This window comes from Thamnophis sirtalis, unplaced genomic scaffold (genome assembly GCF_051295495.1).
Source record: "Thamnophis sirtalis isolate CommonGarterSnake01/CBP01778 unplaced genomic scaffold, rThaSir2_p1.2 scaffold_2, whole genome shotgun sequence".
NCBI lineage: Eukaryota > Metazoa > Chordata > Lepidosauria > Squamata > Natricidae > Thamnophis > Thamnophis sirtalis.
In genome coordinates, this window is record NW_028261382.1 from 4,656,795 (window position 1) to 4,679,327 (window position 22,533).

General features: G+C 46.0%; 1 protein-coding gene across 1 annotated transcript; it reads left to right on the plus strand.

Annotated features, from left to right (window-relative positions):
• Positions 1-8,439: 8,439 nt before the first annotated feature.
• On the plus strand, positions 8,440-21,029 carry LOC106546102 (uncharacterized). Its single transcript, XM_087704070.1, has 11 exons — positions 8,440-11,524; positions 12,360-12,418; positions 13,654-13,814; positions 14,081-14,202; positions 14,567-14,625; positions 15,526-15,662; positions 16,451-16,575; positions 16,736-16,794; positions 17,883-18,037; positions 18,785-18,894; positions 20,731-21,029. The coding sequence occupies exons 1-11, from the start codon at positions 8,441-8,443 to the stop codon at positions 20,965-20,967; spliced, it is 4,308 nt and encodes a 1,435-aa protein (XP_087560196.1). The 5' UTR covers position 8,440; the 3' UTR covers positions 20,968-21,029.
• The last annotated feature ends 1,504 nt before the right edge of the window (positions 21,030-22,533 follow it).

A 22,533-nucleotide genomic window follows, 5' to 3' on the forward strand; every position in this document is an offset into this window, starting at 1 on the left:
TTGAAGAGCTGTGCTGTTTCCACACCCCCCCACAACCCGAGGGGCATAAATATGGCACATTTTAGAAATGTGATTTATTTTGCCTTTATAAGGAATTGCTGCTGGTTTCCAAGGTGTGTTGACTTTCTTTTCAGTGCGTTTAAAAAAAAAACACACACACACACACACAAGACTTTCTGTCGGAGACTTGTATCCCTGACATCGGTCAATGTAATTTTCAATCCCGATTGATTTTTCAGTTTAAATGACCTTTTTTTTTGAAGCTCCCAAATGCTTATGTCTTTAAAAACAAAAAAGTAATGGGAAGGATAAAACATGGATAGTTCAAGCTCCTTTGCATTTCCCAGGTCAATTAAAAAAAAAAAAAGTTCTGAGGAATGAGGCTTGGAGAGAATCAAAAAAGAAGAAGAGCAGGGAAGAAGATAATTTTATTTTTGAAACTTTTCTAAAAGCACCCGCAGGTTAGTTTCTAAAAAGCCGAAATGAGCTGGGGAGAAGCTGGGGAAGATGTTCCTTCTCCCATTTAAACCATGCTGAACACTGGGAGATGATCTTTTGAGGGCAAACCTGTCCATTCCACCAATTCTGGCCAAATAGATAAAGGGAAAGAATCGTTGCTAGTTACAAACCGAAGAAATCCTCGTTTAATATTTTGAATGTACACCTGGTGCAGTTTGCATCCTTTCTGCTCCGAGGAATGCTGTGTATTTTCCACCTGCTTGTTTCAAAGTTGTGTGTCTTTCTCTCTCTCGGACGAGGGTGCAAGACAGCTCGGGATGGGGGGGGGGGAGGCGGGGGGGGGGAAGAACCCCACGTGTTTTGCTCTCCTTCCAGACGAGAAAGCAAAATTAAGCGGAATTGCACTCTGCTGCCAAAGAGAAAAACCGATGCATAATACTGTAAATGTTGTACATAAACCGGGAGCCTGTTTTGGCCTTTTTTTTTTTTAATTTAATTTTTCTCCCCGCTCCTTCCCTCTTTTGGTCAGGATGCAGTTTTTAAGAGGTGCTTCATTAAAATTAAAACTACTGTTTTGGAAGTGGTGACTCCGCGGCTTCTCTTTCTGTGTCCGTCGATGGTTCCCTCAGAAGCAAAGCTCCATTGGTCAAGTGCCAAGTCGGTTTGAGAAAGGGATCCCAAGGTGCTGGGAAAAGTATAGAGCGGGTTTCTCATTCCCTCTTGTGGGTAACGTCTCCCATCTTCTGACTTTTGGGAATTAACAGATCACCAGGGAGTTGGAAGGGACCTTGTAGGACATCTAGTCCACCCCCCAAGCAGGAGACCCTACACCATTTCTGACAGATGGCAGTCCAATCTCTTCTTGAAAGCCTCCAGTGATGAAGCTCCCACAACTTCCGAAGGCAACTTCTGCTCCATTGGTTGATTGTTCTCACTGTCAGAAAACTCCTCCTTATTTCCAGATTGAATCTCTCCAGTTTCCATCCATTATTCCTTGTCTGGCCTTCGGGTGCCTTGGAAAATAGCTTGACCCCCTCCTCTCTGTGGCAGCCCCTCAAATATTGGAAGACTGCTATCCTTTCTCCCCTGGTCCTTCTCTTCACTAGACTAGCCAGGCCCAGTTCCTGCAACCGTTCATCGTTATGTTTAAGCCTCCACTCTGGGAATGGCGACCTCTGAGTTTGTCAGGTGAAGTGAAGCTAATTCATTATTTCATTCGATTTGTGATCTGCCTTTATTTGTTTTTATAAACAACTCACATGTCTAAGATTCCTCCTCCCTCCTGTTTTTCTTCACAACAATCCTGTGAGGTTGGGTGAGTTAAGAGAGAGTGACAGAGATCCAAAATCACCCAGATGGATGGATGGATGGACACTGGAAGAGGTAACCAACCAGGCAGTTTGGTCTAGCAGAGAAGGCACCAGGTTAAAAATCAGGAGGCACTGAGTTCTAGTCCCGTTTTAGGCATGAAAGCTGGCTGGGTGACATTGATCGTAAGGAGACTGGGAGTTCTAGTCTCACCTTAGCCATGAAAACCCAGCTGGGTGATTTTGAGCCAATCACCAGGAGACTGGGAGTTCTAGTCTCATCTTAGCCATGAAGACCCGGCTGAGTGATTTTGAGTCAATCACCAGGAGACTGGGAGTTCTAGTCTCACCTTAGCCGTGAAAACCGGCTGGGTGATTTTGAGCCAAACACCAGGAGACTGGGAGTTCTAGTCTCACCTTAGCCATGAAAACCCGGCTGGGTGATTTTGAGCCAAACACCAGGAGACTGGGAGTTCTAGTCTCACCTTAGCCATGAAAACCCGGCTGGGTGATTTTGAGCCAATCACCAGGAGACTGGGAGTTCTAGTCTCACTTTAGCCATGAAAACCCGGCTGGGTGATTTTGAGCCAAACACCAGGAGACTGGGAGTTCTAGTCTCACCTTAGCCATGAAAACCCGGCTGGGTGATTTTGAGCCAAACACCAGGAGACTGGGAGTTCTAGTCTCACCTTAGCCGTGAAAACCGGCTGGGTGATTTTGAGCCAATCACCAGGAGACTGGGAGTTCTAGTCTCACCTTAGCCATGAAAACCCGGCTGGGTGATTTTGAGCCAATCACCAGGAGACTGGGAGTTCTAGTCTCACCTTAGCCATGAAAACCCGGCTGGGTGATTTTGAGCCAAACACCAGGAGACTGGGAGTTCTAGTCTCACTTTAGCCATGAAAACCCGGCTGGGTGATTTTGAGCCAAACACCAGGAGACTGGGAGTTCTAGTCTCACCTTAGCCATGAAAACCCGGCTGGGTGATTTTGAACCAATCACCAGGAGACTGGGAGTTCTAGTCTCACCTTAGCCATGAAAACCCGGCTGGGTGATTTTGAGCCAATCACCAGGAGACTGGGAGTTCTAGTCTCACTTTAGCCATGAAAACCCGGCTGGGTGATTTTGAGCCAAACACCAGGAGACTGGGAGTTCTAGTCTCACCTTAGCCATGAAAACCCGGCTGGGTGATTTTGAGCCAATCACCAGGAGACTGGGAGTTCTAGTCTCACCTTAGCCATGAAAACCCGGCTGGGTGATTTTGAGCCAATCACCAGGAGACTGGGAGTTCTAGTCTCACCTTAGCCGTGAAAACCGGCTGGGTGATTTTGAGCCAATCACCAGGAGACTGGGAGTTCTAGTCTCACTTTAGCCATGAAAACCCGGCTGGGTGATTTTGAGCCAATCACCAGGAGACTGGGAGTTCTAGTCTCACCTTAGCCATGAAAACCCGGCTGGGTGATTTTGAGCCAATCACCAGGAGACTGGGAGTTCTAGTCTCACCTTAGCCGTGAAAACCGGCTGGGTGATTTTGAGCCAATCACCAGGAGACTGGGAGTTCTAGTCTCACCTTAGCCATGAAAACCCGGCTGGGTGATTTTGAGCCAAACACCAGGAGACTGGGAGTTCTAGTCTCACTTTAGCCATGAAAACCCGGCTGGGTGATTTTGAGCCAAACACCAGGAGACTGGGAGTTCTAGTCTCACCTTAGCCATGAAAACCCGGCTGGGTGATTTTGAGCCAATCACCAGGAGACTGGGAGTTCTAGTCTCACCTTAGCCATGAAAACCCGGCTGGGTGATTTTGAGCCAATCACCAGGAGACTGGGAGTTCTAGTCTCACCTTAGCCATGAAAACCCGGCTGGGTGATTTTGAGCCAAACACCAGGAGACTGGGAGTTCTAGTCTCACCTTAGCCATGAAAACCCGGCTGGGTGATTTTGAGCCAATCACCAGGAGACTGGGAGTTCTAGTCTCACTTTAGCCATGAAAACCCGGCTGGGTGATTTTGAACCAATCACCAGGAGACTGTGAATTCTAGTCTCACCTTAGCCATGAAAACCTGCTGGGTGATTTTGAGCCAGTCCCTCTGTCTCAGCCCAGCCCACTTCACAAGGTTGTTGTGATGAAAAGAGGAGGAGAAAGAAGTAATGAAGTATGTTTATAAAAATAATAAAGGTGGGATTTGAATAAACCAGTCTTAAAAGTATTTATCAAATACCTCCAAAGAGCTGCGTTTGCCTGTTGTAGAAAAAAAAAAATTCCATCTTTAATGGGCTCCGTGATAGCTTTAAGCACTTAAATGGTGGGTTAGAGGCCATGTCCTCATGTGCATATGCGATTGTTGTGAGTATAGTTGTATTCTTGGCCTGCAGGCTCAACTGAAGAGGGGAACAGGAGGAAGAAGATTATATGATGAGGTCAAAGGGAAATTTAGGAGATGTAGACAATCAGTACAGATTAACAGCCATTCATAAAAGATTTATGGCCCTACCAGGGAATTGCTTGCAGCTGTTAACACAACCACAACGATAAGAACTTTGTCTCTTCTCCATTCCAAACATGACAATTAAACCTTTAGAGGTATTCAATGTCAAAAAAAAAAAAGTTTTTTAAAATCCACAATTTGCTTTAAGTACAGAAAGGAAGCAGAACTCCTTATCCAAATTCACCCCTCCAGTCTTTTAAATGCCTTTTAAATTTAGATGTTCACATCGACTCACAATCTTTGTTAAACTTTTTTGAGCTTTTTTTTTTAATGGTTCCCCAAAAGATATTCCAGGATCTACTTCATGTATTTCCTTTTCCCCCCAATAAACTGCTGGGTTTCTTAGCTCATTATGTAAGAATGACAAAGGCTTGGATCACTTCTTTTAAATGGGTTTGGGATTTTTTTTTTAAAAAAGGTTTTTAAATTTTTTTTATTCTCTTACATACTGTTACCAGGGATAGACTCACATAGTGATAGTTCTTATTTATATTTATCACTTTTGCACATTTTTTCCCCATATAAAAAGTTAAATTATACTTTCTGGGATGCTTTGTTTATCATCCCCTAAACCTATTTTGTATTATCACCACTCTGCTTTTCCTTTCTTTTCTCCCTCCCTCCCTTCTCTACTTCCTTCCTCCTCTCCTTTCCCTTCCCTTTTTCCCTTACCTCTCTCCCACTCCTCTTTTCTTCCCCTTCCTACCCTCACTCCTTCTCTTTCTATCCGTCGCCGCCTTCCTCTCATTTCCCCTTTCTTCCTTCCATCTCTCTTCTCCTCTCTTCCTCTTTTCCCTTTCCTTCTTCCCTTACCTCTCCCCTGCTCCTCTCTTCCTCTCCCCCTTCCTACCCTCTCTCCTTCTCTACCCCTCCCACCTTCCTCTCATTTCCCTTCTTCCTTCTCTCTCTTCTCCTCTCTTCCTCTCCTTTCCCTTTCCTTCTTCCCTTACCCCTCCCCTGCTCCTCTCTTCCTCTTCCCCTTCCTACCCTCTCTCCTTCTCTTTCTAGCCTTCCCCACCTTCCTCTCATTTCCCCTTCCTTCCTTCCTTCCTTCCTTCCTTCCATCCATCCATCTCCTCCTCTCTTCCTCTCCTTTCCCTTTCCTTCTTCCCTTACCTCTCTCCTACTCCTCTCTTCTTCCCCTTCCTACCCCCTCTCCTTCTTTCTATCCCTTCCAGCTTTCCTCTCCTTTCCTCTTCCTTCCTTCCCTCTCTTCTCCCTTCCTTTTCTGTTGTGGTACCCACTGGCATTTTGGTAAAGGCATAGGTGCAGCCATTCAGTTGGCAATCCTGCCATGCAAAGGCTCAAAAAAATAGCTTTGCTTTCCAACGCTCCTTCTACAATACAAATACAATACATAATAACAGAGTTGGAAGGGACCTTGGAGGTCTTCTAGTCCAACCCCCTGGTTAAACAAGATATGCTACACTACTTCAGACAAATGGTTAGCTAGCAACTTCTTAAAAAGTTCCAGTGTTGGAAGATTCACAACTTCTGGAGGCAACTTCTGTTCCGCTGATTAATTGCTCTAACCCTCAGGAGGTTTCTCTTCAGTTCTAAGTTGCTTCTCTCCTTGATTAGTTTCCACCCATTGCTTCTCGTCCTACCCTCCCTTCATTTATTCTGCAACCAGCCTACTGAAGAGAAACCAAACCTGGTTTTGGGTCTCTTCCCCTCTCCACCTGCCCCCTCCCCCCCCAGCCCCGCCCGAGGCGCCCCTCCGTCTCCTAAAAGGTGCTAATTGGCCTCCTGGGAATCCGAGAGAGACCCGCCCACAAAAGCGCTCGCAATTAGCCGCTTAGGAGGGGCGCAAGAGCCGTCGCCTCGCTCCAGGTCGCAGGTAAGAGCTGGGGGTGGAGGGGGGCGCTTGACTGGAAAGGGGACCAGGTGTGCATTGTGTGTGTGTGTGTGTGTGTGTGTTCCCCCTCCCCAGAAGCAGCCTTTCCTAACGCCGGGGGGACTACAATTCCCATTCGGCTGGCTGGCTGTTGTAGTCCGCTGCGCCCGCGCGCGTGGCGAGGCGCTTTTGGAGCAAGGCTGCCTGCTAAGGCCTGCCCAAGATGAATGGGCTGCATTTAGGTAGCAGGTGCTCCGGTTCAGCGCAAAAGGGGCTCGAAGGATTGGGGTGCGCGTGTCTCTGGGCCGAGGGTGCAGGGGCGGGAAACCCCTCCCTCCCAGCGTGATTCCCCCCCAGCAGTTTTGGGAATGTGCGCGCTTCTCCCCAGCAGCTTTGGGAATGCGCGCGCTAAGGCGCACGGGACCCAAAACCTTGGATGCACTCCGAGATCCATTTCCACAAGTATCGCTGCGCCCCACTTTCCTTCTGCAGATTCCCCTCTTCTCTGCGCCCTCCCAGGCCGGTTGCTTTATCGTAGTCTTTCTCAAACCCGAGTAAAGGATCCCCCCCCCAATGGGGAAAAGTTGGTTTTTCTTTGAATAACGCACAAACGCCTCTATTAACCAACAGGGGCATGCATTTAAATAAAGATTTTGTGATTTGTGTAATTTTGGGAAGCAGCGTGTTGCCTCTGCTGCTTTCTCCCACCAATTTCAACGAATTTCCCTTAAGCCACAATTCTCTGGCTTATTTTTCTCTAGCCAGCATTTGGGGTTCTGTTAGAAAGCTTGGCTTGAACAAGAAACTCCGTTTTCACAGAGAGGGAAGGCGAACAAGGTGCTTTTCCCAAAGGCAACTGGACTGGCGTTTTTTTCTTCTTTTTGAAGATGTTTTGCTTTTTTTCTAGAAGCCAAAGGGGAAAAAAAAGTCCAATTGCTTTTTGAAAAAGCACCTTTGGAACTTCTGAGTAGCTAAGTTGAATTTTCAGTGGCTTTGGGGACCTGGCTTGAAGTTGGCTTGGAAGCAGTTTGTGGTTCCTTTTTATTGGAGAGATGCTTTTTCTGTCTCCAATCTTGGTGGTTTCTTAGTGGCCTCGCCTTCTAAATTAAGGGATGGGGTGGCTCAGTGGCTAAGACCCTGAGCTTGTCGATCAGAAAGGTCGTTCGTCGGTTCGAAACCCAACCCCCCTGCGTAACAGAGTGAGCTACTTATTCCAGCTTCTGCCAACCTAGCAGTTGGAAAGCACGTAAAAATGCAAGTAGAAATTGAAATTGAAATTTAATGAATTTATATGCCGCCCAATCCCGAAGGACTCCGGGCGGCTTACAAAATACAACTCTAAAAAAGATAAAAATTAAAAATAGGGAAGAGAAACAGATTAAAAAAGAAAGACGTCATGCACTCAATCTAGAAAGTAGAAAAATAAGAACCACCTTTGGTGGGAAGGCAACAGCGTTCCATGCACCTTCGGCGTTTATTCATGCCAGCCACATGACAACGGAGACATCTTCGGATAGCGCTGGCTCTTCGGCTTTGAAATGGAGATGAGCACCGCCCCCTAGAGTCAGGAACGACTAGCACAGATGTGCAAGGGGAACCTTTACCTTGAGGTTCCTTAGCTGTCTTTTGGGGTTAAGAGAACCCAGATGGGGGATTTCAAAACCAGAGCAATGATAATCAAAAGAATCTTTTGAATTAATCTGTTCTCTCCCTGCTTAGCTTCCAAGGCTAGCTTTTTAAAGAGGAAAATAAAAAGGGGAGGGCTTTCTTACATAATCCAGAAGCTCCAATTCTTGGTCTCAAGCCTGCAAGGCTGTTGGTCATACTGGCTGAGGAAGATGGGACTTGCAGTCCAGACAAGCTGGAAGGCCACTCGGGGAGGGCAGTTTGCTATCCCCGAACAGATCAAATTGGGGGTTTCTCATTGCGATGGAAGGTGGCTTATGCATTCACATACAATCTAGAGTAGGGCTCTCCAACCTTGGCAACTTTAAGACTTGTGGACTTCAACTCCCAGAGTTCCTCAGCCAACAAGCTGAGAGTTGAAGTCCACAAGTCTTAAAGTTGCCAAGGTTGGACACCCCCTGGTCTAAAACTTACTAGTTAGGATGTTTGGGGCTTGCAAACAAATCATGGTTTGTACAATTTAATGGGGCCCAAACCAAATACATTTGGGTGTTATGAAAACCCCCCAAAATTGAGTTACTTGGCTTGAACGGCGTCACAAAAAGAGAGTTTAGGAGTTGTGTTTTAGTTGCTCCCAACTTGTTTCGGGGGGGGATGAATATTCTGGGAAATCGCACATCTGCTCAAATAATTTTCCTTTCTGTTGTTTCACAGTGAAGCAGCCATGTTGGGATCCTCTACTATCAGATGCCAAGGGACCGGACCTCAGTCTCCAGACCTGCTCTTTGCCCACCGAAGAATTTTATGTCCTCTTCCCAGCTCAGTAAGCGTTGCCAGAACACCAAGGTGGTCCATTCTCTTCACCATTCTTCTTCTTTTCGTCACCACAGCTGCCACCACGGGAGATCAAAGCTTTTTAAATACAGTTTCTGCTGCCGGTTGGCCAGTTGGCAATGCCACGACTGTCTCGGCTGAGAAACCCACCAATCTTGGACTCGGCCCAGAAAAAACAGACTTGCCTTTTAATAGGTTAATTAATCAAACTGGTGTAAGTCAGAGAAATGCCGACCAGCTTCATACCTCTCTTCCTCAACCTCTTGATGCTTTCAGTGTTGAGAGAAAGAAGACCAGTAGAAGATCTTACTCAACATCAGCCAGCGTTAAGTCAATGGGTGCAAGTCTTCAGGATCTGGTTTCTTCTCCTGGCACAGAGTCTCTTGGCACCCTCGAGAGAAGATCAGTGTTTCTCCCCTCAAGTAGTGAAGGAACAACTCAGAGTTCTGGGGCTTCCAAGTTCTTCAGATCTCCTAGCAATAACTTCCCAGGTCCCACTTCAATTCCATCTCATGTGGCAAGCTCAAGGAAGACCCTCTTTGACCAGATGGCCAAATATAATGAAGAACGTGATACTGCTGGATTGGTTGCTACTAACTTCCCCGCAGATGTCACCATTCCTGTAACTCAACCACTCTCCTCCCGTTGGGTCTCTGCTGGACACCCAACTGAAACCACTGCTCATTTTGTTATGTCTACATCTGAAACCTCGACAAGGTTGCAGTCCGAAGAGACCACTGGGGTTTCCGCTCAGCGGCAAGTGGAACCTCTGAGCCTCACTTGGTCTTCACGTGGACACGTTCCCAGAAGGATGGAGCCCCGTGAGGTTTCCCCTCCGTCAACTGCAATGGCTAGATCCCATCTTGATCCAGAGGATTCCACAGCAATTCATCCTTATGAAGAAAGTGTCACGGCTTCTCCACCTATCCACGGCTTAGTTGCATTGGTGGGTTCTTCAACCCAACCATCGACAACAGATTCCATCTTGCAGGCATCTCGACAGCTTGGAGACAGTTTCACAACGCCGTTGACAAGTTCCAGTCCATCGAGCTCATCTACTGTGGAAGCCGAATTTTCTCCTGATGCGGCTAATGATGGGAGCGATCGGATGGTGCCAAGATCTACCGATACTATTCCTATGTCTGTAGCTGGGACACCAAGGAACCAAGTTTCACTTGGAGTGACACAGCTTGCTTTTGCAACTGCAACTGTTGGCCCTCTGAAGGAAGCCAATCCTTCTCTTGAACCCCCAAGTTCTCTGTTGAAAGAACACATCGAAAGCTTCCCAACAACTCTGTCTTTTGGAACTTCCAAAGAAGATGAGATCTCCTTGGTTTCTCACAGCATACTAAATAGCTCCCTTGTGGAAGCCATCAAACTGGAACCAAAGGATAACACTTCCTCCATTGTTGAAAGCTTGGTTGGCCCTACAGTGAGCTCCATCGATGGGCCCATCTCAGTTTCCTTTCAGACCGATCTGTTGGACACTACTGATGACAGGAAGCCATTAGAGACCCAACACTATGGAAGAAAGAGGCAGATCTCAGCAAGTATGGAAGAGATACCTACTTCAAAGTCTCCTCCAACTGCTATGGAAGCTGATTCAGTCAGAAAACTGACCAATGTCCAGCCAGTAGATGCCTTGCCAAAGAGAGGAACTGGAGCTCCTCCATTATCTCCTCTAAGTTCTACCACTCTTATGTCCAAGATGTGGCAAACATCAAAGGACTCTTCTGAGCTTGAGACAATTACAGATTCCTTGGTGACCAAGGTGTTTAGTCTTGGTACCACAAAAACTGACTCTGCTGTTCCATCATTCCCATATTTAGATATAGGAGATGTTCTACATCCAATTGGAGCAACCTCAACTAGACTGACCTACACTGATCTTCTAGAAGGATACACCACTAGTCCTTCAGTGAAGTCTTTGGGCAGTTCTTCTGTTGAACAGAAGCTCCCCAGTCCATCACAATCTCATCCCACAGTTTCTCTTCCAGGTTTGATAGAATTTGATAGATCTTCAGTCCCACCATCCCACCGCTCTTTATCATCAAGCATGACCTCCATTCCCTTCTCTGGAATCAGTGTCCCCGAGACAACTTCAAAAACATTTATTAACATTACGGAGGGCCACCTAGTTAGAATAGGGCAGGTGATGCCTAGAGGTACAAAGTCATTCAGTGCCACCCCACTCCCTCTAGAGTCAAGGAGTACAGGGGGTGGAATAGCACTGTCCTTGCCTACAAAAGTTCCTAGAGTCGGCTTGCGTACCTCTTCTGAGATGGCCACCTTGGAGAATGCAATGGGACACCAGGTCACAACTACCTCCACTGTAAATAATATACAAGCGATTGGCAGATCAACGTTGCCCATTCGTAGCTCAAGTTCCACCACATCCAGTAATTCTAGTGTTCCCGCCTATCCTTCACCTGTCCTGGAGACCAGATCCAGCCAGGGAACTCCTATATTTTCTGCTTCAGCTACGCTGTGGACCACTCAAAGAACTCTTCCAGTTGAGCCAAAGACTACTTGTAGGAGCATCTCTTGCCCAGCGAGTATCTCCACGCCACCTCAGAATAATAGATCAGCTCAAAGCATGACTCCCCAACCATTCTTGGCTAGAAGGGATTTGAGCACTATCTCAGGGACGAGGTCGCCCAAGGAGAGCACGAGCCTTGCTGGTGCCAGTGGATCCAGATCGGAAGAGAGAGACGCAACGGCATTTCCCAGAACCAAAGTTGTGACACGGGTCCAACAGGATCCTTCTTCGCAGCAGCCCAGTTCCAAATTCACCACCTCGCCATTCAACCCGTCGGGGAAGGAGGATTTGACATTGGGTACATTCGCTTCAACTGTTCCGGCAGTGCGTGTTCTGTCTCTGTGGTTTCGTCTCCTCAAAATAAATTACACCAACTCCCTGTTGAACAAGTCTTGTGAAAGTTATAGGAGACTGGAAAAAGAAATCAAATTAACAGTAAGCATTTTCTTCCCTTCCCTTCCTTTAAAAAAAAAATAATAGTTATCCAATGCTGATGTTCTTACTAGGGCAATCTTTTGGTGCCGAAAACGCAGAGCCGAGGTGGCGCAGTGGTTAGGGTGAAGTACTGCAGGCCACTTCAGCTGACTGCTATCTGCAGTTAGGTGGTTCAAATCTCACCGGCTCAGGGTTGACTCAGCCTTCCATCCTTCCGAGGTGGGTAAAATGAGGACCCAGATTGTTATTGGGGGCAATATGCTGACTCTGTAAACCGCTTAGAGAGGGCTGAAAGTCCTATGAAGCGGTATATAAGTCTAACTGCTATTGCTATTGCATGCCCCCACATCTATAATGCAATGCGTGCATGGCCACCCCATGCGCCCTGCCCCCACATGTGCTCCTTCCCCATGACTCCATGCATGGGCCCATGACTCCCTGGGCTCCTCTGCCCAAATAAGCAGGCCCCCACTTCCCATTGAATTAGTAGTGTATTTATGTTGGTTAAAATTGTTCTTCATTTTAAATATTCTTCAGAAGTTCTTCAGAACCTGCTGCTAACAAGGGTTGGAAATACAACTCCCGTGTCTTTATTTTACCCCAAGATTAACATTAAAGAGCCCTTCCTGAGATTTGCAGCTCTTACTTTCGTGATCTTGTGTAGCTTGATAGCCACCATTGCAACAAAGTTGTTGGTTGAACAAAGGGGAAAAAAAACATTGCGCAATATCCATGGATTATCCAGATAGAGTTTTCTCTACTGGCTTCCTACGTTCTTAACGTTCTTCTGGGCAAAACTGCTCTTTAACAATCTCCTTTAATGTTCTGCTTCCAGTTAAAGAAGATACTGTCTACCTATGAGAACTTTCTGCACGCAAAGGTTCTTCGTTTCTTGTAAGTAGGCTGCCAAATGTATCTTTCAGTTTCTAGACAGGAAGAGACCCATGGAATTAAGGATAGAAGGGTATGAAATACCAGTATTGATTGATTGATTGAGAGTTTATTTATATGCCGCCCTTTTCCCTGGGGGGACTCAGGGCGGCTTACAACTCGAAGGGGGGGGGAAACAAACATTTAACACATAAAAACAGTACATAATTAAAAGCACAACATTCATACCATTCGGGTGGGTTACAGTCTTTAGCCCCAGGCCTGACGGGATAGCCAGATTTTAAGGGCTGTGTGGAAAGTCTGGAGGGTGGTGAGGATACGAATCTCCACGGGGAGATCGTTCCATAGGGTCGGAGCTGCCACCGAGAAGGCTCTGCTCCGCGTAGTTGCCAGTCGGCATTGACCGGCAGATGGAACTCGGAGGAGGCCTAATCTATGGGATCTAATTGGTCGCGTGGAGGTGATTGGCAGTAGGCGGTCTCTCAAATACTCTCAAGTATGATAAAGGGGCCACGGTGGCTCAGTGGCTAAGACGCTGAGCTTGTTGTTCAGAAGGTCGGCAGTTCAGTGGTTCGAATCCCTAGTGCCACGTAACGGAGTGAGCTCCCGTTACTTGTCCCAGCTTCTGCCAACCTAGCAGTTTGAAAGCACATAAAAATGCAGGTAGAAAAACAGGAACCATCTTTGGTGGGAAGGTAACAGCGTTCTGTGCGCCTTTGGCGTTGAGTCATGCCAGCCACATGACCACGGAGACGTCTTCGGACAACGCTGGCTCTTCGGCTTTGAAACGGAGATGAGCAGAGATGGGAACTAGGACTAGAGTCGGGAACGACTAGCACGTATGTGCGAGGGGAACCTTTACCTTTAGAATTCCCCCAACTGAATTCTTAGAAGAGAAGTTCTGACTCGGTTTATCAGATCAATTGCAGATTCAAATCAGTTGGATCATTTGGAACAAAATACCTGTGTTGATTCTAACCCATCGTTAGTCCCGTCTGCCCATGTAGCATGAAAGATAAGATATTGGTCCATGCAGAGAGCATTCTCTCCAGAGATTTCCTGTTTTGGACAATGGCACCAATGTTTGAGGTGGAACCATAATGCAGCTTTGTCCAATCTGGAACCTTTCCAATGGTTGTATCTAGAAGTGCTAGACTGCTGGCTGGCAATTCCTGGAGTTCTAACATGCTAGGAAGGGGTTGGTGTCTATAGATGTTCTCCTGAATTCTGTCCCCCAGGAATGGATCTGTCGTAGTGGAGAGCCAGGTGGCCTTCCAGGCAATGGGCCTTCTTCCCACCCCCTCGGACATCATACGGACAATTGTGACAGAGGTTGAGAGCCGGAAAATAGATGCCTTTTTTGACTGGAGGATAGATGTGAGATCTTTGCATTTAAATGGTGAGCCCCCAACAAATGGGCTTTGCTCAGCTTTGGTCGAATTGCCATGATTTCACCTTTAAATACTGTTGGCCTGGATAATCGAGTCTTCATTTACATAAAGAGCGGGTTTAGTTAAGGGACTTAATTTCCTTCCTGCAACAAGGCAGTAGCAAACTTACCGAAATTTATTTTCGAGATTGATAACTATTGGTGGTTGATTTGTAATGGGAAGATGCTTCTGCGGGTGGACATGCTTCTTAGAATTGTCCTCTGGTTTTCACTAGGATTCAGCTTGAAAAATCTAGAACCTGAGAATTTGGCTGTATTTTTCAGTCTCCTGGAACTGGGCTCCACATTTGGGGACGAGAACTTTGCCCAAGAACACTTGGAAAGTCTGAAGATCAAGGTAATGGAGCAAGGTCTTTGACTTCAGGCATGGAGAACACCTGATAGAAGAGAGCCCCCCCCCCCACCCCGCTTCCCGTGGATGAGTTTAGCCAGTCCTACTTGGTCAAATTAAATGAGTAGGTTTCACCCATATTTGGTCTACTGCTTCCAAATTAAGATCTTCGATAATTTTACTTGATGACCTTCTGGGCCAGGAAACTTAATGAAGTGTAAGCATGTTCCAGGATTTAGGGAAGGGTGAGAAATTAAGAACTGGACCGTGAAGGTCTTAAGTATTTTTTCGGTTGAGATGCAGAGTTAATCCTTAACTCTGCAAACTGAATTTATGACTCGGTGATAACAATAATTTCTTCCCCGTACAGATGAAACAGTTGCTTGGGACCCGATACGCAGTTCATTTGATCTCGCTTATTGATAACCGGTACGTAGTAACATTTCTGGGAAGGATCAATTCTGGACATTTTTCCAGGCTGGATACTTTGACCAATCCAAAACAGCTTCATGGGTTCATTTCAACAGTAAAAAAGATAATATTTTTTTCCCCACCTACTGGCATACATTCGCAATCTCAATAAACCTCCAATGACTTTACACCTTTATAACATATTCTTTTTTTTAAAAAATTTATTTTATTTTATCAATTTCATATATACATTCACAATTATATGATCTCATAACTGTTATTAATAATATGTATTTATAACAATTTTTCCCTACTGTTAACAATATACTTGAAGATTGCTTTTTTAACATCCCATAGATCCATCTTATCTTACAACGGTCCTACTTCTTCTTCCCTCCCTCCCTCTTTCCTTCCCTCGTTTCTTCTCTCCTACTCCCCTTCCTTCCCTCCCTCCTTCCCTCCTTCTCTCCTTCCCTCCTTCCTTCCTTCCTTCCCTCCTTTCTTTTCTCCTTCTCTCCTTCCTTTCCCCCTTCCTTTCCTCCTTCCTTCCCCCCTTCCTTCTCTCCTACATTCCCTCCTTCCTTCCCTCCTTTCTTCTCTCCTTCTCTTCTTCCTTCCCTCCTTTCTTCTCTCCTTCTCTCCTTCCTTCCCTCCCTCCTTCCCTCCTTCCTACCCCCCTTTCTTCTCTTTCTTCTCTCCTTCCTTCCTTCCTTCCTCCTCCTCCTTTCCCTTCTCTCCTTCCCCTTCCTCCCCTTTACCCTTCCCCTCTTCTTCCCATTCCTCCCCTCTTTCCTACTCTTACATTCCCTCCCATATTTTTTTTTTGCTTGTAGTCAAATGTATATCAAATGCTGAGTTTTCCTGCAAGACAAAGTCAAGTCTTAACGAACAGAAGGTAACATGATTTCTCTCGTGCAGAAATACCCAAGGTGGCGTTGACATAAATGGAAATATCTTCATCAAGAGCGAAATTCACGTGGAAGTCCCCTGGATTCTCAGAGCACTGGCTGGGCTTTCAAACGTCTCTGTGGACCTCATCTCGCTCTCCATCAATGGTCAGTAGCTACAGATCCACGGCTGACTTCAGGCCGGAGGTTGGGTTCAGGTGAGAGGTACCCTATTTTTCGGAGTATAAGACGCACCTTCCCCCTCTAAAAGAGGGTGAAAATTTGGGTGCGTCTTATACACTGAATTTAGCCCCACCCACCTACCGGCCCCAACCCTTTAGCCTCTGCCTCCCAGCAATTTACCTCTTTGCAGCAAACGGGGGGCTTCCGGAGGCTTCAATAAGTTATAGCAATCTCTGCGGCCTATAACAGCTGATGATCAGGAGAAACTGAAAGTGAAACTTGCTGTTTGCTCCAGGTGGCAAATTGCTCAGAGGCAGATTTTTTTTTTCTTGTGCTAATCAGGCTGTTTGCTGCAAGGAGGTAAGTCAAGAACTATAAATGCCTAGAATGTTCAAATTATTAGGATTATTTTTAATGACTGCTTTATTATTATTCTAGACAACTTAACAAAATGAAGAAGCTTTTTAAAATAAATGCTTGATCTGAAGAGGCCCAGTGCTATTGTTTTAAAAGGTGCTATTCTTTTAGATAGCAGAGAATAACTATACTTCCAGAAAGCACATCAATTTTAACAGCATCTGTACAAATATAGTCTGAAATATAACACTACGAACACTGTATATTGTCTGTACTGTGTGTTGCAAGGAGGCAAATAGCTGAGAGGCAGATATTTTTCCCTTGTTCTCCTCCCCAAAAGCTAGGAGCGTCTTATATTCCATGGCATCTTATACTCTGGAAAATACTTTTCCTTAAGTGCAACTCTTTGCTTCTAGGTTCAAAGCTCAGCCTCCAGGTCTTCCCAGTGTCCTTCATGATCACCAACAGAATATTCACGGAGAAGATGCTGGACCGTTCTTCTGTAGAAGGTCAGAACATTGCAAAGGATCTCTCGGATACGGTACGTGAGGTTGAACGGTTGCTGGAAATCCGAATCCATCTTTTGCTAAATATGTTGAAAACTCTTTCTCATTTTTTTTGATGTGGGGTGTAACAGCTGATAAGGCTTTTGAGGAGGGGTCTGATCTAGGCTCACCTTGTCACAATGATTTGCTTTCCAGCTTGCGCGTATCCTTGGCAAATACGAAAATCTCCTGCAAGTGGCGATCCGTAAGATCACGTGAGTTCATTGAATTGTCTGTCTTTCATAGCCTGCTGATTAGGTAGCCTGTGTTGCTGACCTAGGCTTCCCCAAAAAGCACAAGGCAGATTCCTGGTCCCAACAAAACCCCTTTTATTCAACGGATGTGATTTCCTCTCATTCACCTTCAGCAAAGGCCTGGCAAACAGTCTTTCAAAGGAGTATTTATGATTACAGACCTTATCAATCTTGGAAAGCTGCCATGTCAATATTTTCCAAATGAGATTCTGTGCAAGGAAAGACTCTGGGCACAGAGTCTCTGAGATTCACGGACAGATCTTCACACTCCTGAAACGAGCGAAAGAACAAATTGTTTCCCGCAAAAGCCCACTCCCCTTTCGCTCCTCTTTTATTTCCTCTGGGAGGGGTCATTCACCGTCCACCTGTGGCTTTAACTCCCAAGTCGACCCCTGTTCTTTAGCTGTTCCCTTCGTCTGGCAACTCTGCGCATGCGCACACTGGGAACAGGCTCCAGCTGTTCCTCTGCCTCACTGCTGTCTAGCTCCGAAGGCAGCTGAGAACTGCCAGATGCAGAGCCCTCGTCCGAGCCTTCCCCAGCCTCCAGGACTGGCCCATGTTCCTCCCCAACCTCCTCACTGTCTGACTCTCCTGCCTCCAGGACTGGCCCATGTTCCTCCCCAACCTCCTCACTGTCTGACTCTCCTGCCAGCTCTGCTGGCCACTGGTGGGCCCCAACAGCCTTTTGCTGATGGCATCTGAGATCATCTTTCTTCAACTTGGAGCCTACCAGTTTGGTTGGAACAGCTTTGCCAGTTAGCAGTTTAGCCATGCTGGCATCCATCCTATTTGGAGAACTCCTACTAGCTTCTTCTTTGAGTCTAGCATATAGCCAGACGTTACCTTTTTTCTTGAAACCAGCAACCTTGGGACCCTCTATAGAGGCTGGGCTTGGAGAACCGAGTCGTAACCTGACTTCTGGATATTGGGTTAGTGCAGTGGGCGAACCTACCTGCTCATCACTGTGGGGATGAGCAACCTGGGTTTTAACATCAGCTGTGTGAACCAGATCAACCCTCTTCAGCCACGTCTTTCTCTTGCAATTGTAGAGGTGGCCCCCTCGTTTGTTCTGGAGATGTGATATTCCAGAAACCAGCACCAAGCAACAAGGACGTTCTCCGGACTCTGGCGCGTGCGGTCGATCCCAAGAATTTCCTAGATTCCTCCGGTTTTCAAGTGGATCGGTTCTCCTTTACTGTGGCAGGTGGGATTTCGGTTCTACCATGTTTCCCCGAAAATAAGGCAGGGTCTTATTATTAGAAAGAGCCGAGGTGGCGCAGTGGTTAGAGTGCAGTACTGCAGGCCACTTCAGCTGACTGTGATCTGCAGTTCAGCGGTTCTAATCTCACCGGCTCAAGGTTGACTCAGCCTTCCCTCCTTCCGAGGTGGGTGAAATGAGGAGCCAGACTGTGGGGGCGATATGCTGACTCTGTAAACCGCTTAGAGAGGGCTGAAAGCCCTATGAAGCGGTATATAAGTCTAACTGCTATTGCTATTGTTATTGCTATTTTCTTTTGACCCCCTGAAATAAGCGCTTGGCCTTATTTTTGAGGGGAGGGCTTATTTTAGTGCATATGCTCAAAAGCTCAATTGGGATTATTATCCGGGGAGGTCTTATTTTGGGGGGAAACTGAGCAAGAAGAAGCATCCAGTCTCCTCCGAACCCATTCTGGGCTACAACTTTCGTTTCTTCAAGCCCGTTGAAGCCAGGGATTCAGGCCCTTGGGGAAAAGGCTAGGGGGGACTTCCTTTGCAAAAGGTAGAAGACGAGAAGGAGAAGCTGCAGAGCTTCAATGGGGTTCAATTTCCTGGCTTTGCTTCCCACTGGAGCCGCTGGGCATTTTAACCGGGCGGACGGCTAATTCGTCTCGGGGATAATACGGCGTGAGCTAATATGGAGTTTCCCATGGGCCTATGACCTGATTTAACTCTCTTTTTTAAAATTTCTCAGGTGCTGGGCTCGAGCCTTCCTTGAAAAGACCAGGTGTCCCTGTCTATGCTGTGGTCCTCATCCTTATGTTTCTCCTTGCTGTAATTGCTGTGCCCACTTTCCTTTGGCTGGTAAGAGTTGCAGCCAGGGGTCACTAATCAAGAGATTTACTCCCTTGCTGGACAAGGACGTCATAAAGCATCTCTGCTCTGCTTCTCTCCACTCTCTGGATATGTTAAGTAAGCTCTCCGTTGGGAGAGCGAGTACGTTTAGAGAAGCGTTGTTAGAGTTGTGTTGGAGAACACACAAACCAGCATACAGAGACACTGCAGTTTAAATAGGCTTTTACTTTTTGTGGAAATAGAGGTATCAGAGTCCATCAAACAGTCCAAGTCATACATGGATAAGACAGTCAGTCGTCAACATCTTTCAGTTAAGGGATAATCCAAATAACATAGTCCAGTATCATATAAACAGTCTGGTACACAAAGTTTGCTACCAGTTGCAAAACTTACAATAGCTCACGGCACTTTCTAACAGCCAGCTTCCAAAAACACTCAGATCAGATCAGCCCAGCATCTAACGAAACAGAGAGTTAACAGTCCTTCTGGCTCCCTCTTATGGCCGATTGAGGAAAACAGCAGCCAATCATATTTTACAGTATGATTTAAAGGAACAGGCACAACATTGTTACATGATTTATATATTGCCAACTCAACCATTATATTATATTTGTAACAGAGGGGCTGGGGGTAGGGTGGGCTGGGGGGCCTTACATCATCCTCATCTGATTGCTCCCGATGTCCAGGTGTCCTTCATGCAATTTTTGCCTTGGCGTCTCCTGAAGCTGACATCCCACAGGTTGAGCTAGAGACGTTTCTTCAGATTCACATTCTGAATCTTGAGTCCTGAACCTGGTTCAAGACATAGTCTAGGTCAAGAGTTTGTTGCAGGAAAATCGAATCCAGAAAGCACACGCAGATAACTCATTCAGCTGGATTCGTTAACTTCTTTATATATGTAATAACAGATGGATGAATGTACAATGCCAATAGTGGATTCTTTTTAACGTGGTGGAAGTGGCAAGCAGGAGACAACAGTGAAGTTTCATTTCAGAGCCCAGAGCAGACTGAGATCCGTCTTGTTTCAGTTTCAGTTCTCAGCACAGACTCAGTTCGGTTTCAGCTCCCATTGGCTGGCTTAGTTGCTATGCCTATTCATTGGCCGACCTTGTTACCATGTCTCTCCCAGTCATGAATATTCTAGCTTCTTTGGTCACTACAAGATTAAGAAAGATGTGGGGACTCTAGTGCAGAGAAGAGCAACAAAGAGGATTAGGGAATTAGAGGCTAAAACATGAAGAACGGTTGCAGGAACTGGGTAGGTCTAGTTTAATGAAAAGAAGGACCAGGGGAGACAGGATAGCAGTGTTCCAATATCTCAGGGGCTGCCCCAAAGAAGAGGGAGTCAAGCTATTCTCCAAAGCACCAGAGGGTAGAACAAGAAGCAATGGGTGGAAACTAATCAAGGAGAGAAGCAACTTAGAACTAAGGGGAAACTTCCTGACTGTGAGAACAATGAATCAGTGGAACAACTTGCCTCCAGAAGTTGTGAATTCTTCAATACTGGATGTTTTTAAAAAGAGATTGGATAACCATTTGTCTGAAGTGGTGAAGGGTTTCCTGCCTGAGCAGGGGGTTGGACTAGAAGACCTCCAAGGTCCCTTATTCTATTCCAAATTCTCATGAACCAAAAACAATCTAAAGAATTAGAAAACGGGAAGCTTTTAATTAAAGATGTAATTGTTCGAGAAAGCTTCAATAGCACCTAACAATGGCCACCGTTAAGGACAGCAAACCAATGCGTTTGGGTTGTAAAAAAAACCTGCTACTGTCAGAAATCCAAAAAAGTGTCTGTCTCATCTTGTTATAACTCACATCTTGCTTTATTCTTCCTTTTCTTTGAAGCCCAAAGCACTTGCTCGGCGTGGCAAGATCACAATCCAGAGCAGGTCTAATGGAAGTGTGGATATGGAAGCCTTTGAATTGGATAATCCAGGATATCAAACAACTGTTGAAGAGGTAGAGTTGGGGTGTGGGGGGTTCCTTTCAAACAGTTTCCATTGCAGGAAAAATCTAACAAGATCTCTAGTCCAAGGCACAGTGGTGGGTTTCAAAAATTGTTCGAACCTACTCTGTGGGTGAGGCCTCCTTTGTGGGAGTGGCTTGCCGCCCATGTGACCGGATGGGAGTGGCTTGCCGCCCACGTGAACGGATATGAAGATGCCGACGACATTTGTCAGAACCACCTTAAATGACCTCACACACAGCACTGGCATGCATAAGAATAGGATGTAAACTTGTTTTTTAAAAGGCATCTTTGGTTTGCGTTAAAACAACTTCAACACACGCAATGTTCTGATTGCACCACAAACGCAGTAGTCATCCTTACCTTTCACAGAGAACACCGAGTTTTATAAATAGGAGCATGATAGTGTAGAATAATCATATCCAAGGATCAGTGGTGGGTTTCAAAAATTTTTTGGAGCCTCTTCTGTAGGTGTGGCCGGCTTTCCGGGTCCACTGGTGGAACCTCTTCTAACCGGTTCGGTAGATTTGACGAACCGGTTCTACCGAATAGGTGCGAACTGGGAGGAACCCCCCCTCTGCCATGGGGTCTCCAATCTTGCAACTTTAAGCCTTGTGGACTTCAACTCCCAGAGTTCCATAGCAAAGCTGGCTGAGGAACTCTGGGAGTTGAAGTCCCCAAGTCTTAAGGTTGCAAGTTTGGGGACCCCCCCCCCCTGCTCCAGTCCACCGCGCTGGTTTTTATTTTTTTACAGGACTTTTTGTGGAGATGCTAGCCATAGATATTCCTCGACTTACAACACCTCAATTTAACGACCGTTCAGAGTTCACAATGGCCCACATCACTGCAGTGATTTGCTTTAACAACAGTGTCAAGAAAGCCTGTAAAAAGGGGATAAAAGTTTGCAAATGTCTCGCTTAGCGGCAGGATTTTGGGCTCAGCCGTGGTCCTAAACTGAGGACTAACTCCTTTTCCTATAACCCACAGGAAAAGGCCAAGGACTCCTGCACTGGATACCAGAATGTCTGAACCAGGACCAAAATGCAATCATTTCTCTTTGTCAATGCCACAATGCATCACTGGGCAATTTATTAGATTTGAAATCTTGAGTTTTATTCCGCGGGAAAACTCTCTTAAAACCAGCCTTTTCAAAGGCAAGCTGGTATTTTTTTCCCCTGCTACGAGCTTTTAAGAAAAAGCAGCTGAGATGCAAAGCTCCACTTTTCTATTGCATTTCGGGGGGGGGGGTAGATAATGCAGACATTTTCCCCCAAAGCAAGCATCCCAGTTGCTTTTATTAATTAATCAGTTGGATCTTTTAAACGATGTCTTTAAAGTATTTCTTGCTATCTTTGTACGAAAAAGAACAAATCCCGTTTTCCCTGTTGTTGTTTTTCCCAGATAGAAAAGTTTAACCTTGGGGAGGGAGGGGAAGTTGCGTTTAGTTAGATTTTGAATTTTTTTTTTTTGAGTGGTGGGGGGAGTAGAATATTCGCCTTTGGTTTAAATTTCAACATGTACAAAGCTGCGAAACGGTGAATCTTCCAGGAAACTGAAAAAGCGTGGCACCGTCAGATTTTTTTCTCTCTTTAAAAAAAAAAAAGCAATGTTTGTAGGCTGTGCAGAGTGCGAAAAACACAACCCGAATGGCTGGCTGGATTTGAAAAATGGATGAGAGGATT

Coding starts and splice junctions, on each gene's coding strand:
- LOC106546102 (XM_087704070.1), top strand. CDS start 8,441: ATGTTGGGATCCTCTACTATCAGATGCCAAGGGACCGGACCTCAGTCT. Junction 14,626..15,525: donor ATCTCGCTTATTGATAACCG/GTACGTAGTAAC, acceptor TCTCTCGTGCAG/AAATACCCAAGGTGGCGTTG. Junction 18,895..20,730: donor TGCCCACTTTCCTTTGGCTG/GTAAGAGTTGCA, acceptor TTTTCTTTGAAG/CCCAAAGCACTTGCTCGGCG.